The 18,016-nt window shown below is 34.6% G+C and overlaps 1 protein-coding gene across 7 annotated transcripts in view; it reads right to left on the reverse strand.

The window, feature by feature from the left end:
* PPP3CB (protein phosphatase 3 catalytic subunit beta) overlaps positions 1 to 18,016 on the reverse strand; it is a 43,297-nt gene that overhangs the window by 8,787 nt on the left and 16,494 nt on the right. For 2 of the 7 annotated variants that reach the window (XM_070566081.1, XM_070566075.1), the window contains exons 7-12: positions 17,890 to 17,967; positions 17,690 to 17,784; positions 14,746 to 14,871; positions 7,005 to 7,082; positions 2,390 to 2,416; positions 241 to 325 (exon numbers count right to left, since the gene is read on the reverse strand). In XM_070566081.1, coding sequence (XP_070422182.1) covers positions 241 to 325; positions 2,390 to 2,416; positions 7,005 to 7,082; positions 14,746 to 14,871; positions 17,690 to 17,784; positions 17,890 to 17,967 — 489 coding nt within the window. The remainder of the gene's footprint in view (positions 1 to 240; positions 326 to 2,389; positions 2,417 to 7,004; positions 7,083 to 14,745; positions 14,872 to 17,689; positions 17,785 to 17,889; positions 17,968 to 18,016) is intronic. The other 5 variants (XM_070566080.1, XM_070566089.1, XM_070566085.1 and 2 more) reach the window with 3 other exon arrangements.

Consider the following 18,016-nt stretch of genomic DNA (forward strand, 5'->3'; position numbering starts at 1 on the left):
AGTACTTTCATCACAGAAGGACAAGAAATACAAAAGGTGAACAATATTAATCACAAGGGTCAAAAATCCTAGTTTCAAAGGGATTTGCGTTCCCTTCTTCAATAGGTAAATGTACAACCAACTTCTTTATAGGAAGAATACTACTACATTGCTTTTAGATGTCAAACAGGCCACTACTTCTCACAAAATACAACAAAAGTAATTTCTGTAAAACAAATAATCAGGAAAATACATCATTACCTGAGAACAGAGAAGACCCTTGCCATCTTGCCAATTGCTCGAATTTTGTTTCTTATGATTTCTTTCCGGGCTGCAGCTGAACCTACTTTCAATGCAATAAATAGAAAGAAAGACTCAAGTTTAGGGTATCCACACATGCACCATTCTATTAGCCTGTTCCACGCTCATCAGAATCAACACCAAGCCCCCTGCCACCAGCTCACATGGAGGAGACTAGATGAACTCATGCCAAAAAGCTTTTCACTCCTTCAATGTTTAGCTCAGCACTGGGCTAATACTAGGGTCTCATACAGATACAAATGAAAAGTAATCCACAAACTTTATGACTCTTACAGTACTGACTAATCAGTCAAATAGCTATGGGAAAGAAACTAGAGCCCAACCTGTATCATAAACCAGAGGACAAAAAAAAATGGTAACAATCTTACGGTCTTTGTTTAATTCTCATGAGAGCCTTGGCATGCAGATTGACAAGAACTGGTAATAGCCTATAGTCTTCTGTTTAACTATCATAAAAGCCTTTGACATGCAGGCTGGAAATATCCCATCATACCAAGACAAAATGAGCTTCCTTGTTCTAAGTTGGTCTAAAAACAATGGTACAAAGCGACTACTGTTCAGGCAACCCCAAACTAAGGACAATACCAGCATTTCAACAACAATGTACATCTCAACCTCATGAACCAGGTGTCCTCTAAGGTCATGCAAAACCCTTACATCCCTAGGTGAGTATGACACAAGGAGAGTGAGCAATGAGAAAAGACTCCCTAAAAAAACATGACTAAAAGATAACTAATGCTTCATCTCTGAAGGGTTAGCTGTGCTGCCTATCACTGATACAGAAGAGAATATACCAAAATAACTGAATCTTTGGGTGAAGAAAGCCTCAAAGGTTTTATCTTCCTTCCCTTGGCCTCCAGAAAGAACAACAATCTCAGTCCTGTTATCTCATATATAGCAACTAGAATCACTCTGGACCCAAGAGTGTGGTTCCTTAGAACTGTGCTTCAACATGATGAAAACACACATATGGAAGCACCATGGTTGAGGAGAAGGTTAAGGAAAAGCTAAAGACACTAGACCAAAAGGGGTCTTAGGTATATAGAGGTCTGAACAACTCTAAGTCTTCTGGTCTAGAGCTTCTCATTTAAAATTCAAGCAGCTCACAAACACATATAATTAAAAACTAAGATTATGACTGGATCTTACTGCAAAGAAACAGAAAAAGAAATCCAATTTCAAAATGAAAACAAAAGATATATTTTAGAGAAAATAGGCTCCATGACCATATTTATGATACTCTAAAGGGTAATATTTTGAGCACTGAAGCTACAGTTTTTACAAGTCCAAAACTGCGTAGGTATCATGGCACTACACAGGTATTTTTAAAATGCCAAAAAAATTATAAGTCTCAGAATCATAGAATATTAGAATTTGAAGAGACATTAGAGATCTTGCAAAATTTAATCTCCTAATTTTATAGACAAAGAAACTAAGTTTACTAAGTGTCTTGTTCAAGGACATAAGGTAAGTCTAATTCTCTTCAAACAAACTAATATAGACATTTCATTTTAAAATTGACAGAATTTTTAAAACAGCTAGACTGGGGGAAAGGTATGGGGATGGGAGAGGATGGCTGTAATGAGGTACATTCATATTTTCAGCCTTAATTTATATATCTATAAAACTGAATGATATGTAAACTATGCTGATTTCAAATTTTAAAATTCACTGGAATATAAAAACACTGTACAAATCAGGATTTTAAATCAGTCTACAAACACATCATGCATAATATTAAAGTAAATGTCCACAGTAAAATTACTTTGGGGAATAAGACAGACAATCAAACACCCCTAATCATGCAGGGAAAAGTACAAAACATTACAAATAAGCAAAAGAATGAAATTTAAAAACAAGAGGAATGAAAAAGAGGGAAAAATATTTCCATGCACAGAAAGACAGATATCTTGGAATATGACTTCTAAAAACATCAAATTCTAACTTAGATAAAACTTAAACTAAATTTGCACAAGGCCCAAGAGGACTCTGCATAAATAGTTACTCAATGAATGTGCTAACTTACATGAACATGAGGATAACTTATGAAGTCATATTTCAAAACAATGTTACTCTGTCTGGTCTGTACCTTTTTTACTGCCATATATGAGCCGTTCTTCAGATGGAGAGTCCAGAAAAAAGGAAGTGAATGATGGAGAAAAGGTGGTTGAGACAAATAAAAAGATAGAGATTTAACTTGGCAGTGGTACTGAAGAATGAATGTAGAGAAAGGGAGAAAAATGAAGGCCTTCATATTTGAAATTTGAAAAATGCAGTACTGTAGCAACTGGCAAGTGAAAGAGGGATGCCACTGGGTAAAGCTCTAAAGGGAAGATTTCTTAAAAGATACATGTTCAGAAGAAATTATGGACAGAATGACTACAGTATTTGATGAAAGTAGACAAATTAGGGACAGGAAAAAAAACACGTGAAAACACATAAAAGACTGTGCTAACAACAATTGCACATTTATATTGATACCCCTAAGGAAATGTGTCACCCATGGAACTATGTTAAGTGAAAGGTAATAACACAAATGAGATACAAACTCATGTGGTTCTTCAAGGACACCAACGTCTGCAAAATCTGTAGTATATACAGAGAAATGTAGATAACTTTATAAACTACCTCAGTGAAAAATCTTACCCACCCCAATAAAGGAAAGGCTAAGCCTCCCACACTTCATAATAACAAGTGCGTACAATTTCTTGAATCTCAATTATAGAACTTTTGCACATACTCAGGATCAACAATATGTGCTGTCTGTTCCCAATCCAATCTGGAAGTTTGAGGGACATCTTTTTGCAGAAATAGTAACAGATTGTTTCAAAGCAAGTAATAGCTCTAAGAGTAGGCAGCAGAGATGTTTCATTTGAGCTTTCCATATCTTCCATTCGAATGGTGAAACACATGATTCAATTGTAGGAAATGTAAAATTTTAATTTAGTAAAACTGTAACACATATGGATTATGTATTTCCTTTACCAAACTCAAAACAAAAGATAAACATCTGAAAGAAACAGTATGCATTCTAAATATCACAGAAATCAGAGTTCAAAAATTCTCTTTAAAAAAAATCTCTTTAATGATTAAACAATGCCTCTTTACAAATGCTATGTGCATTTATACATGCCATATGTGTATGCAAATCTCTGCCTTTAAAAATAACCCCTCACATACATTAAACAATACAGAATACCAAAGACCATTGCCTTGAATATGCAAAAACTACTCTTTCCTACCTGCGACTGGGAAATCTATAATGCTGCCCGCTCTCTTTCCCCACAGAAATCCCCACAGAAAAGCTAAATCCTTATCTGCCTCGACAGTAATCCCCACCCCACCAAGTTTTCTTTCTAAATCAGATTTCTCCCCAGGCCCACTGCTGAGTGGGAAAAGGGGAAGGAGAGAACAGAAGGCGTGCTATCATGGTGAAAGGAAAGGAGAAAAGATGAACGGAGCTAAAGAGAAGAAATACGGGAATGTGAATAAGGAAGGGAAATGAACCTAGTTCCAGCAGCTCTTTTCCCTACCCTATGCTAGATCTCCTCCCCTTTCCTCCATTCCTCAATGTTCTTTCTCCCCAACATCACTCTCATTTCTCCGTGAAAACTCCCAGACCCATATTCTTAAAATTTTCTTGGAATCCCTGCTCCTAATACTTGATAGTGAAAGGGTGAAGAAATGAGGAGCAATTGCACCTGCCATGTTGGCAATGAACAGAGATCTATTTCTAGTATTTAAAGCTGGAACTCAGTATATTTTCCCATAGAAACATTGTCATAAGCGGTGCTTATCAATTTTTTAAATTACTGAAGAGTGGGAAAGAATTTTCATCCTCTCTATTCCCTCAATTTATGGATGAGAAGATCCTGAGAAGTTAGGTGACTTTTCCAAGATTACACAACTAGTATAACTGTAGTGCCAAGACACCTAAACCATTGATCCTTTTCACTAAACTATACTGCCTCTTTAATGATCAAATTTGATTCATTCCTGGAATACCAGAATGATATAATAAGTGGATAAATAAGCATAATTTACCATTAATAGGGAAAATGTTGATGAGGTACATAAATCTCATTTGAAGAAACATAATAAAACTTTCTATCTATTCCTGGTTGAATCCCAAAAAATGATTGTCTATCTTCACATAAGTTTCTAAACCAAGTACTATATTAAACTTAACAGGGAAACTTTTTTCCTTCTTATCATAGGAAGAGGACTAAAGCATCATCTATCATTACTCCTATTTAATACACTCAGCGATATTGATACAATTTTTTTTTCTTTTCTTTTTGGGGTGAAGAAGATTAGCCCTGAGCTAACATCTGTGCCAATCTTCCTCCACTTTGATACAAATTTTTGAAGAATAAAAAGAAATAAAAGGTTAAAAAGTTGAAAAGAAATAACAGTATCAGCCTTATGCAAATGACATATTTTTAAAAGTTAAGGAAAACAAAATTAAAATTACCATAAGAAATAATTCTGCTAATCAAAGTTATTGAACATAAAATAAACCCACAAAGATATAATTCCTTTATACACAGAAAATATGTTAAGAGAGATACCAGTTGTAACAGTAATAAGAATACAAAATACTGAAGTACTAACTTAACTTGCTAATAATACATATTTTCAAATAAAAACTATGTAATTTTAAGTGGAATAATCATATATTAAATATATTAAGTGGAGTAATTATAGTACATGAACTAATTATATAAAGTAAGAGATCTTGATCTAAATTTAGGAAACTATTTTTTTAAAAATTTCCCAGATTCAGAGAAAATTTAATATACTATCAATTAAAACTCCTACTAGATATTTCATAGCATTTGACAAATTAACAAAAAACTTTATCTGAAAAAATTAGTGGACTATGCACCAAAAATTATTTTAGTCATTATATTAATACCTATAATGTAATGAAGTAGGTACTATTATCTTCATTTTGAAAATAAGAAAACAGGCTCAGAAAGGTTAAGTAATTCGCCTGAGGCCATATAGCCATTTGTGAGTAACTAGAATCTGAACCCAGACCTAGTCTTACAAAGTGGTAGCAGAACAAGGAAAAGAAATACTTAATTAAAACTATTTAAAAATTTTATGGAAAAGACAGATATGATAAAATGTTAGAGCTAAAAACTTCTACAGAAAAATCAAAAGGAGAGATAATTAAAATAAGGAAGAATATTACTCATTAAAGCTTATTATCCAAACCAAAAAAGAACTGATATAAATGATTTATTTCAGTGAACCAAATTACAAGTCAGAGTAAAAGCACATCTCTGCCTGTTACCAACATACGGCAATAGAAGACACTTTGTACTTTCAACAAATGGGCTACAACAGTGTTTAAGAATCAATCCTATTTGTAAGTAGAGAAATTTCTAAATAGTTTTTATTCAGATTTTACTTAATAAGTGGTCGATTGAGATGGACAGTTTACACAGCTGGAAAAGCAGACAGTAATTTTTCTTCCTCTGCATCATTAGAAGTTAAAGAAATGTAAATTAAACCAACTTACTACTATATAGCCACCAAGCAAAATAAGTAAAAATGACCAAAACCCAATGAGATGGGCCTGTAGAGAAATAGGTCTATGAATTCATTGCTGGAAGTACTTCATATTGGTGCAATTCTTCTGCAAATCAATTTGGCAGTTTATAGCTAAAATAGTGAAGCTAAAACTCTTTATATTCTTTAACTCTATAGTTCTTGTCAAGAAATTTATTCTAAGAAGGAAAATAAAAACTATTGTACAAATGTTTCTTGCATGCTAGTCATAATAAGGATAATTTAAAGCAACCAAAAGGTCAAACAATATGAGCTTAACTATGAAAATTTTGGTATATAAATATACCTAGAAATATGTAGCTATTAAGTTTTACCAATATGTAGACCACATTGAATATATGGAAACATTTATATACTGGTTTCACTTATGAAAAGCATGCTACAACAAAGATGTGAGAGGACTATGGAAGGAAATAAAGAGTTTTCAGCTTACAAGTTGTTTACATTTTTGTTCACTCAGTTAATTTAAGGAAATATTTGAAAAGTTTTAAATAAAAATTTCAAAATGAAAATAAAAGGAATTTTGTTTCTATGATATTAATGTATACTATAAATGCACATTAGATACATAGGCTGATTGCCTTACACAAGAACTAACAACCATGTATAGCCTTGCTTCTATGGAAAAAATGCTTTCTGAATCTCAAAACTAAAATAACAAGTGGTGCCTTAGAACAGAACTACTTATAAGTTGGGAACAGTCTACTTTGGTTTTCGGAAGAAAGAAGTCATAATGACATTGGGGGTTCAGGTATGTTTCTGATGGACTAGGAATATTCCACCAATGAAACAAAAAAGCATTTTTATCCTCCCTTTTCTAAGTGTCAATATTCATGAAGAACCACATCCTTTTAGTACTTTTCAATTTTCTTTTCTTCTGATCTTTCTTCCAAATATCCCCTTTCCCAAAATTCATCTTCTTCCCCACACCAACAGAAAAAAAAAATCACTAAAATTATTTTAAAATTTTAAAATAAACAATACCTGAAAAAGTGACTTGTCACTTATCAAATAGCATAGCCATTTGAGAACAATGACTACATTTTGCTAAAGAGTGTATATTAAAGTTGGGCAGTTAAAAGAAACCATTTCACAATAAAAAATAGTAAAATGAATAATCATACCATCAAATTGGTCTTCACCTTCAGTCATTAGTTCATCATCAGAGCAAATACTCAGAACATTTACCAACATTTCTGTCACTATTCAAAAAAAAAAGTATGTTAGCTGACCATATTCAACTGTCTATATGTATACACAACAATTATTTATATAAATGGTCAAATGATTTTTAACCCAAGAAGACTAACACATTCTGATAACAGGAATGATGGAATTAAAAGAGATAAAAGCTTTCCAAAGGAAAGAAACTCAATAGATAAGAGGTCTGAGAGAGATTCTTTATAGAATAAATTTTCAGGTCTCTCAAAAAAAACATAAAGTTCCACAGAGATAGGCATAGAGATGTAGAACATCTAAATGTATACATTTCAAATCTTCATTTATGGATACAGCATGAAGGAGTAAGAAAAAAAATCACGGCACAGTTCCACTGTTTCAAAGAAGTCCCAGGACTCAATCTTTTAAAAACTGGCTCCAGGGGCCAGCCCTGTGGCCGAGTGGTTAAGTTTGTGCACTCCAATTCGGCAGCCCAGGGTTTCACTGGTTCGAATCCTGGGCACAGACATGGATCAGGCCATGCTGAGGCAGTGTCCTACATGTCACAACTAGAAGGACCCACAACTAAAACATGCAACTATGTAGTGGGAGGATTTGGGGAGAAAAAACAGAAAAGAAAAAACTCAAACAACTGGCTCCAGCAACTCCCCTGAAACTTAATTCTTAAGATTAGTAATGACTATCTAACATCCTGAAGCCATGGTTCTTTCTTAGGCTTAATTCTCCTTTACCATCTCTATATTTTTTCCCTTGGTTTCCAGGAGTCCACTCTTCTAGTTTTCCTACCTTGTAGACCATTTTTCCCAAAATTTGGATATTCTCAAAATTCTCTCTGCAGTCCTGTTCTTTTTTATATGCTCAATCTCTTGGTGATTCCATCCATTACTATATAGTTTCAAGTATCAACTTTTTGAAGATGATTCCAAAGTCTATATCACCAGTATGTCTGACCTCTCAATCAGGCTCTGGATTTCCTTGCTGGTTGTATTGCCAACTGTCTTAAACTATTTATATATTGTCTGTTTTCCCTACTAGAATGAAAGCATGAGTACAGGGCATTGTTTCGTTTACCACTGTATCCCCGTAGCCTACTACAGTGCTTGGCATATGACAGTCATCCAATAAATACCTTAGAAATGAGTAAATTAAAAAAAAGATATAAGCAAATTTCAATTAATAAAAATAGCTATTGAATATTAGCCCCTGGATGTCCTGACAGCACTTAGAAATGAATACATCGAAACAAAATTCAATACTGTCCCTATTATTCCTCCTATAAATAGATGAATAGTACATCACATGCCAGGCACTGTGCTGAAGCTCTGGGATTCAAATACAAAAGGTCTAGTCACTATCCTCCAAAAGCTTACTAACTACTGAAGGATAGATAAATACATATATCACAAGAGTGATGAGCATATGCTATAAGTATGCAGAGGTATACAAAAGACCTGCTGAGGAAAGGAAGGCTTTGGTAGAGGAATCATGAAGTAGGAGTTTGCCAGTTGGAGAGGGCAGACAAAGTACTCTAAACAGAAGTTAGAAAAAGTATGAAGTAGCCATACAGATCAATGGAACAGAAGTGAGAGTTCAGAAATAAAACCTCACATTTAAGGTCAACTGCTTTTCGACAAGGGTGCCAAAACAATTCAGTGGAGAAAGAAGAGTCTTTCCAACAAAACGGTGCTGGGACAACCAGATATCTACATGCAAAAGAATGAAGTTGGACCCCCCCACTTCACATCATAAATAAAAATTAACTCAAAGTGGATCAAAGACCTAAATCTAAGAGCTAAAACTATAAACTCTTAGAAGAAAACATAGGGGTAATTCTTCATGCCTAACTTGGATTAGGCAATGGTTTCTTAAAACGTGACACCAAAAGCATGAGCAACCAAAAGAAAAAATAAATACGATTTCACCAAAATTAAAAACTCTTGTGCTTCAAAGGACACCATCAAGAAAGTGAAAAGACAACCCACAGAACAGGAGAAAACATTTGCAAATCATATATCTGATAAGGGACTTGCATCTAGAATATAAAAAGAACTCTTACAACTCAGTAACAAAAAGAAAACCCATTTAAAAATGAAAAAAGAATTTAAATAAATACTTCTTCAAAGGAGATATGCAAATAGGCAATAAGCACATGAAAATATACTCAATATCATTATTCAATAGGAAAATGTAAAACAAACCCACAATGAGAAACTACTTGATATCCAATACCTAAAATAGAAAAAGATACATAGTAAGGGTCAGCAAGGATATGGAAAAATTAAACGATTACACACTGCTGTGGGACTGTGAAACGGTATAGCTGCTTTGGACAACCGTTTGGCAGATCCTCAAAAGGCCAAACAGAGAGTTACCATATGAACAAGCAATTCTACTCTCAGTTCTATACCTAAGAAAAATGAAAACATAGGTCCACATAAAAACTTGAACATGAACGTTCATCACAGCATTATTAATAATGCTCAAAAAGTAGAAACAACCAAATGCCCATCAACTGATGAATGGATACACAAAATGTGGTACATCCGTATAATAGAATATTATTTGCTCATAGAAAGAAATGAAGTAGTACTGATTCATGCTACAACATGGAAGAACCTTGAAAACATTATAGAAAGAAGCCAGTTCCAAAAGACCACATATTGTACGATTCCATTTATATGAAATGTTCAGAACAGGCAAATCTATGGAGACAGAAAGTAGATTAGTGCTTTCCTAGGGTTGGCAAAGAGAGGTGGGGGAAAATGGAGAGTGACTGATAATGGACACACTAGTTTCTTTGAGAGGATGACGACAATGTTTCAAAATTGATTGTGGTCATAGTTGCAAAATTCTGGGAATATACTAAAAAAAACCACTGAATTATACAACTTAAATAGGTTAATTGTAAGGGATGTGAATTATATCTCAATAAAGTTGTTATGAAAAAATAAAAAATATAAGGCATGAAACTTAAAGGGCAGAGCACTTTCAGGAAATTGGCTGTGCTGTGTTTTAGCTGGAACATAGAGAATGCGAAAGAGAAAGGCAAGAAATTAGGCTGAAGAGACAGTAGGGAAGGTCCAAAGACCTTGTGTGACAGGTGAAAATTTATCTTAGAACCTACCAGAAGCCATTTATGGATACTAAATAGTAGCTTTTAAGCACATAGTACTTTTCATCCAGAAACTTAAGAAGGAAGGAAAGGCAAGACAGTCACAGTATGGTAATAGCCAAAGAAAGGTATCAGATTGGGAAAATGTTATTTATTTTTTATTTAAAGATTAGACAGATTGGAACAATTTATGAAAGAGCTTAGTAGAGAGAGTTTAAAGATACAGAGGACCTAACTGATGAAGCAAGTTTCCTGAAAAAGCAGAAGCACAACGGAATCTAGGAACAACTTAGAAGGGGTAGCTCTGGATGGAGGGATCACCTCTCCAATAAGACAAGAATTCAAGATGAGTGCAGTTTATAAAGCAGGGGAACAGTAAGTAGACAAAGCTCTCATTAGCGGTATGTTTTTTCTCTGAGAGTGAGCAAAACGGCTGGAAAAAGAAAGTTTAAGAAAAAAAAAAAGAAAATTTAGACTATATCCCAAGGGAAATGCAAGAGGAAGCAGACAAGTGACATAAAGGATGTCTGGGTACTATCGAGAGCCCAGCTAATGCTAGAAATCAAAGAGTGGTACCAATTCGGAAGGCTGTATAAATATCTCCAGCAGCGCTCTACACCCTGGCTGTAAGAATGGAAAAAATGGATGGCTGGACTTTACTGGGGCCAAGATTTTTAGAAGAAACAAAGTAGAAAAGCAAGAGAGAAAGGAGTTTGAGGGTGTGTTAAAAAGGAAGAGAGGCAAGGAGTGATCTGACTAAGAAAATTACACGGTCAAAGCTAGCAATCTTAACAAAGATGAAGAGCAGCTGTAATTGCTGTGAAGGTTTGCTAGAATAACAGGGGTTTTCATCAGAGAGTTTTTTTCTTTTCCTCCCCAAAGCCCCCCAGTACATAGCTGTATATTCTTAGTTGTGGGTCCTCCCAGTTGTGGCATGTGGGACGCTGCCTCAGCATGGCCTGATGAGCAGTGCCATGCCCGCACCCAGGATTCCAACCGACAAAACACTGGGCCGCCTGCAGCGGAACACGCGAACTTAACCACTCGGCCATGGGGCCAGTCCCTCATCAGAGAGTTTTAACAGAACTATCACTACCAGACTCAAAACATCCAAGTCACCTTTAATCATTCCCGCCCCTTAAACATTCTTGTTAACAAGAATCTCACCGATTCTACTTCAACAGTTCTTGGGTTCTCCCGTGCTCTCCATTCCTAATGCTACCGGGCTTCATTATGTTTCCCCTTGACTCGATGTAACTTCATAACAGGTCTCCCAAACCCTAGTCTGCCTTCCAGGCTCTTTCACCCGAGTAATTTTCTAAATGACTCTCATGGTCATATTCTGTTTTAGGTGCTTCCCAGCATTTATCAAGTTCCAAATCCTCTTGTGTGGTGATCAAGATCCTCATGATTTAGCCCTGACTTAACTTTTCATTCTTTTTCTACTACTGTCCTTCACGCATCTTACTCACTAATCAGATTGAAGCCCTCAACATTTCTCAGTGACCAGTGCTTTCTTTGCTTTCAGACTCAGTCTTTGGAAGTTCTCTTACCTAAAATTCTTTTGCCCATATCTACAAGCACAATTCCACCATTCTTCAAGCCCCAGTTCAAATGTTATTTTAATCCCTCTGACAAACATGTCCTCTCTCCTCTTAATTGCTATAAAACTATGCTTGTCTTGGAGTGCTTACCATATTACATTTTATCATTATTTATGTATTTTAAGTCCCTTATTAATCTACAAAGGCGCATATCTTACTTGTATTTTTGTATCCTTAATATCTTGAGTAAAAGAGACTTTCAAAAAAAATCTAGTAAATGAATAAATCTTACATGTCTGACCTTCCATGGCAGATCACACCACAGTGGACCCTCTAGAACAGAAGTTCTTAAATTGGGGCCAATAAACGTGAGGGGGGTTACTAATTCACGTCAGATCTATGAGCATCCTGAAAATGTTATGTGTATGTACAGATATACATATATTTGTACACGAATTTTTCTGGGGTAAAAGTCTGTAACCTTCATCAGATTCTCAAAAGTGTTTTGTATTAGAAAATTAATAAACATTTTTGTGCAGTTTAATAATTTAAAAAAAGTCTTTACTTTTTAGAGATTCATTCTAAAATATTTATAGATACAAAAAAAAATAGGGGCCAGCCTGGTGGTGCAGCAGTTAAGTGCGCACGTTCTGCTTCGGCAGCCCAGGGTTCGCCAGTTCAGATCCCAGATGTGGACATGGCACTGCTTGGCAAGCCATGCTGTGGTAGGTGTCCCACATATAAAGCAGAGGAAGATGGGCATGATGTGAGCTCAGGGCCAGTCTTCCTCAGCAAAAAGAGGAGGATAGGCAGCAGTTAGCTCAGGGCTAATCTTCCTCAAAAAAACAAACAAAAATAATAGCTGAGATTTGATTCAAAATAATTGAGATGTGAGGTGGGGAGTAGTGGTTGGGGACATAAATGACACATTATTGGCCATGATTTGATAATTGTCAAAGCTGAGTAACTGGTACATAGGAATTCATCATATTATTCACTCTACCTTTGTATATGTTACAAATTTTCCAATGTTAGATTTTTTTTAAAAAATGAAAAAAAGCCCCAAAAAGGTTAAAAAGTTTTCATCTAAATTTAGGATTAAACCAGCTTCTGAGGAAGCCTCTGGCTTAGGTTAGCTGCTTTCCAGGGACTAGATCAGGGTAAAACTGGCTTTTTCTAAGTGGAACAAATGAGATGTCATATGCCGCTTTTCACACCAAAAGAAAATTTTCATTAGAATCAAGAAGTAGTTAGGCTATCTAACCAGCTAACATGTATTAAAATGGAAAAATATGCAGAGTTTGAGAAAATTTTCTTACTGTGCTCAACATTGGTTAGAATTCTATTTGCATATAATGGTCAAATCTGAGGTTCATCTTTTTTTAGGAAGATGTGAATAATTTAGAGACGATCCACAGAAAAACAACAAAAATGGTCAAAAGGTTTGAATAGTTCTTCATCTTATAATAGATAAGATGATTTAAAGTAGCAAAAGAACAAAAGATCACTCAGGGGCAGACTTCAAATGCAAGAACACTGATAGAAACCTACTGTTCCTCATCTTCACTTATAAGAGATCCACAGAAACTAGATTAAATTTTCTCACCTCTCAAAAGGAGTTAGACTGCATAACTGTTAAGCTCACTATGAGTTCTAAAATACTATGTCATAGTTTTTGATAGGCACATTAGGTGAGAAAACCTATTATCTCTATTTCTTTCCTTGTTTAAACACTCACAGAAAAAACCTTTAGATTAGATATAGGGAAATATTTCTTATTGTGGAGGCATCAGAGAATCAAATTAGAATCTATGAAACGTCTATTTTCCTCCTACCCTATCCTCCCTGCTCTCTCCACCCTCCTCTCCACTCATATTACATTAAAATAGTTGAGCTGCAGTCTAGCCTGGAGGCAGGAGAATGAGCAAGATGAATTCTTAAATTCCCGTTTAGCCTGATGATGCTATGATTGAACTATTTCTCATATACCAAAGATAGAAGGTTATAAGTGTAATGCATCCCTTGCACCTAAGCCCTTTACTGGCCCCCTTCTCAAATGCTAAAGTGTGTAATTCTATCTCCATAATAACTTAATGTTGACCTATTGAGTAACTGACAAAGACCTAAGGCAATCTGCAAAAATCTCTTTAACATACGCAGTTTAAGTAGTAACTCTAAATTTTAGAACCAAAAATTGCCTTGGCAGAAGTAACGTCTTAAACAGAAAGGAACATTTTGTAACACGGAAGAGGTGAGAAAAAATAGAGAGGAATATAGAACAAAATGTTTTACAATCATGTCTGTACTCTCACACTGTCATTTTCCACATATGGAAACTGAGGCATTGCCTTATGGAAAAATTAACACGAAAATGGAAAAGACGACTGTGATAAAGTAAGGAAATCCTAAGAATTCTATAGAACCAAAACAAAACACAGAAAGAAAATTTCTTAAATAGCATTTATGTTCTCTTAAAAAGCCTATAAGGTATATACTAATGGGTATCCTTATAAATTATCAGAAAAGCACTACCACTAAAATTGTATACATATTTTTTATATAGGTTAGAACCTGAATTTCTCTATCATTTTTCTCAGAGTGCAGGACTGCTATAAAATGACTAACATTGCCCAAAATAAGGGCTGTTAAATTCTACCATGAATTGCAGAGACATCCCCAAAAGTGGTGATAAAATAGGCAAAAGTATCCATTCCAAAGCAAAGCTATCCCTCCATTCCTTCATAAAAGATTTAAGCTAAGGAAAAAAAGAAAGAAAACCCAACAGCTGAAGACAACATCAGGCTATTTATAAGTCTTCTCCCAGGCCCCGAGACACCCTCACATGGGGGCTGTAAACAGCTCACTAAAATATCTTTGAGGCTCTCATATTCACACCCACTGACACAAGCAGAGCTGTACCCACAGTGAAACTAGACTTCAGCTTCCTTTAGCAAGTATGTGCCTGCAATAGTAAACTGGAGTAAATGTAACAGTAATAAAACAATTATTTTTTTAAAATAAAAATCATACCTTTTTCTCCAACAAATGGTAAAGACCATGTGAAGACATCCATAAAATTGGGCAACCAGTAAGGATGTGGAGAACAGTTAAACTGTCGAATATTCATCACATTATTTTCATACTTTAATACAGCAGCTGCAAGATAAGTTTGAATGTCAATGTAACAACTTGTTTTTTAGCTCCAAAGTCTAAAACACATAAAAGCAGAAAAATATCTTTTTAAGGGGGTGGGAAATCAAGGGGTGAGTGGAATGAGTGCTAACAGAGGGAGGTAGGAACTAATTTTTAGTAATAACTCACTTTTTGTTTTTAACCCACTTCTATGTACACCATAGTCAATCTTCACTTATTATTAACGAAATTTCCAGATTCTTTCTAGAATGTTTGTTGTACTTTATAATCCAATGATAAACATGCACTTTTACTAAATCCAAAATTGTGAAAACTCAATTTTTAGAGGAAACACAGAATGGCAAAGAGCAATTTTCTAGGTTTAAAAGTTTATACAAGTTGGAGGAATTTAAGAGAGTCTTTTCAGTTGCAGGCAACCTGAAAAGGATAGCTGAATGGTAATAAAGCAAAAAGAAAACAAACAAACAAAAAAAAACAACAAAAACCAGAACAAAACCAATTTGGAACATTTTATTTATAAGTGTATAAATGTATTTATTTCATTTAATATGAGAAATCAAGTGAAACTACCACAAAGAAATATTTTACTTCATTTAGAAAAAAATTCTATTAAAATACTAAAAGAGAAAATATTATAACCAAATAACCCAAAGGTAACATACTCATGTCACTTGCAGGTATCTTTCTAATGCTTCACTATGTTGATATAAATAATACCTTAAATTAACTAATACAGATTTCAGTCACTGATTATATTATTTTATGGAACACTGGGTTATACGGGCTAGATTTCTAATCTAAGCTACAGCATGTACTAGTTGTGCAATGCTTGGTAAATTATTTAACTAGTCTGCTTCTCATTTATAAAATAGGATTAAAACATCTACCTTGCCTACCTCAGAAGTTTGTTTTAAGATCAGAGAACGCATTTCACATGAAAGTAAATAAAAGTATAAAATGCTTTGTAGATATTATAATAACTATGTAGTTACTTTTTTTCTTTCCAATTAATGAAAAACATTCAATTGCAGATGTTAAATTCCAAGATTTGGAATTCTGGCTAATACAGAGTCACAAGTATTGTTTGTTTCCTTTACGAAATTCCCATGAAATAAAAGTATTATAAATTTAGCCTGAGAAATTAAGGGCTGATACTAAGCTTTCAGCTTTAAAAAAGAAAAAAAGGGAGAGAATCTAGAAAATTGCCTTATGGATGGAATGAAACATTACAAACATACCTATACCATGTAAGCACTCAAATCATTAACACTATGTACAGACTCAGAACTATCAAGAGACATTTGATTTTGACAAGACAGATTCAACGGTTTGAATTTATTTTCTGAGCACCAAGAAAAGTGATCCCTTAACCTCCTGAGTCAAACTAACAAAGGACAAACAGTAAGACAGTAATCAACTGAGCACTGAACACTAGCTCCTTTAATATCGACAAGGGGGAGGTCATAGTTGAGGAATTAGAACACTGGTAGAAAGTTAAACGTAGCACTCCATTCTGTTCTTGAGAATGGAGTCAAAACTTAGATATGCTTCTCCTCAAAAATGGAAGCCACACTTTATTAGGCATCTTTATAGAAGTTTCAGAATTTATAAATCAAAAGATAATTTAAAAGAATATTTTAGCCCTGGCATAATCCTTAGAGTCTGCAGTGATACTAGCTTCTAAAGATTAGCAACTCAATTAACGCCAATGGTATAGTTGTTTTGGTAATTAATACAGTATTAAGTTCTTGTAGCATATTCCGTATCAAAGCTATTATACTGCATGGTACTGTTTGATCTCAGGCAAATGTTTTAATCTTTTAACCGTCACCTCCAATTATTCAAAAAACTCTTATTCTGCTCCTCTTTTGAACTCACACCACAAATTATTGAATTATCTCTCTAAAGGTACTTTTAAAAGTCTTTAACCTTCTGTTCTTTCCTCTTGGCACATCCACACCAATCTGACCCTGGAAACTATGGCATAGTCAACTGAATTCCAGACACGTCAAGACAGAATAGGAGCTGGCTTCTTAATTTCCTCTCCTTCAAATGTGAACTACGTAAATATATCCAAGCTCATCTTCAATGTCCTTGGCACACACACAACCAGATTAAGCTTCTTTGGTAATATCTGTCAATCAGCTATGTTCAAAGTTAAATGAAACCCAATTATTATAGACAGATCAAATTTGGAGGGAAGAAGGGGGAATGGAAACCACTGGAACAGAAGGTTAAGAAAAAATGAAGAAAGAGCAGTAAAAAGAAAGGAAAGGGAAGAATGGATCCCTGAAAGGAGGTCAGTGAATTAATCAAAGAAGGTTCAACTATAAATCTTCATGGGGCAGTGATAAGACTGTGGAGGTAAAAGTAGGGAATAAGAAAGGGAAAGGTCAGTGAACATAAAACAAGAAACACGATAAACTAAACAACTATACACTGCAAATACACGAAACGGTCAAAGCAGCAGCAGCAGCTTTATGCAAACAAGAAAACATTGTCCTGATTATAAGGGAAAAGATTTAAGAAAGGGGAGTTTGAGAAAATCATGTTTAGTTTTGCTTGATGTATTTAACTCAGAGCATTTTTATAAGACAGCTTTTGTGAGTGACAAGTTGTGGAATGGTTACATATGACTTAAGTTTCACATTTTGGATTTTTATTTCTTGTTCTCTCCCCTCCCTTATATCTTATACTTTTTTATAATGAGATTTGGATAGTCACAGTTTCAAATAATGCCCCTTTTCTATTATATTTTCAAAAAAGTAAGTCAATTAAAATGCTAAGTTGTTTAACAGTTTTTTTATCAACAACATCTTACCTTTATTATTGTAGACATCTAAGTAATTAGGTGCCGAAAAAATTGTTATTAATGAAGGGAACCCTGTAGTTTGACTTTTTCTGTACATTCTATAGCTGCAAAACAAATAGCTTAATATGCATCGTAAAGCATCAATCATGGTTACTAAGTTTGATTTGTACATAAGGTGTTAATTTGGGTCAGGGAAACAGAATTCTTACCCTGCATCTTGAGCTTCATGAGCTCTAATAATCGATAACAAATTATTGTTTTGCAAAAATTCACACACTGCTGGATAGCTGTGGGGGAAAAAGAGTAGATTAGGTAAAAAAACGGTTTTCTATATGA

Source organism: Equus przewalskii, chromosome 1 (assembly GCF_037783145.1).
Source record: "Equus przewalskii isolate Varuska chromosome 1, EquPr2, whole genome shotgun sequence".
Taxonomy (NCBI): domain Eukaryota; kingdom Metazoa; phylum Chordata; class Mammalia; order Perissodactyla; family Equidae; genus Equus; species Equus przewalskii.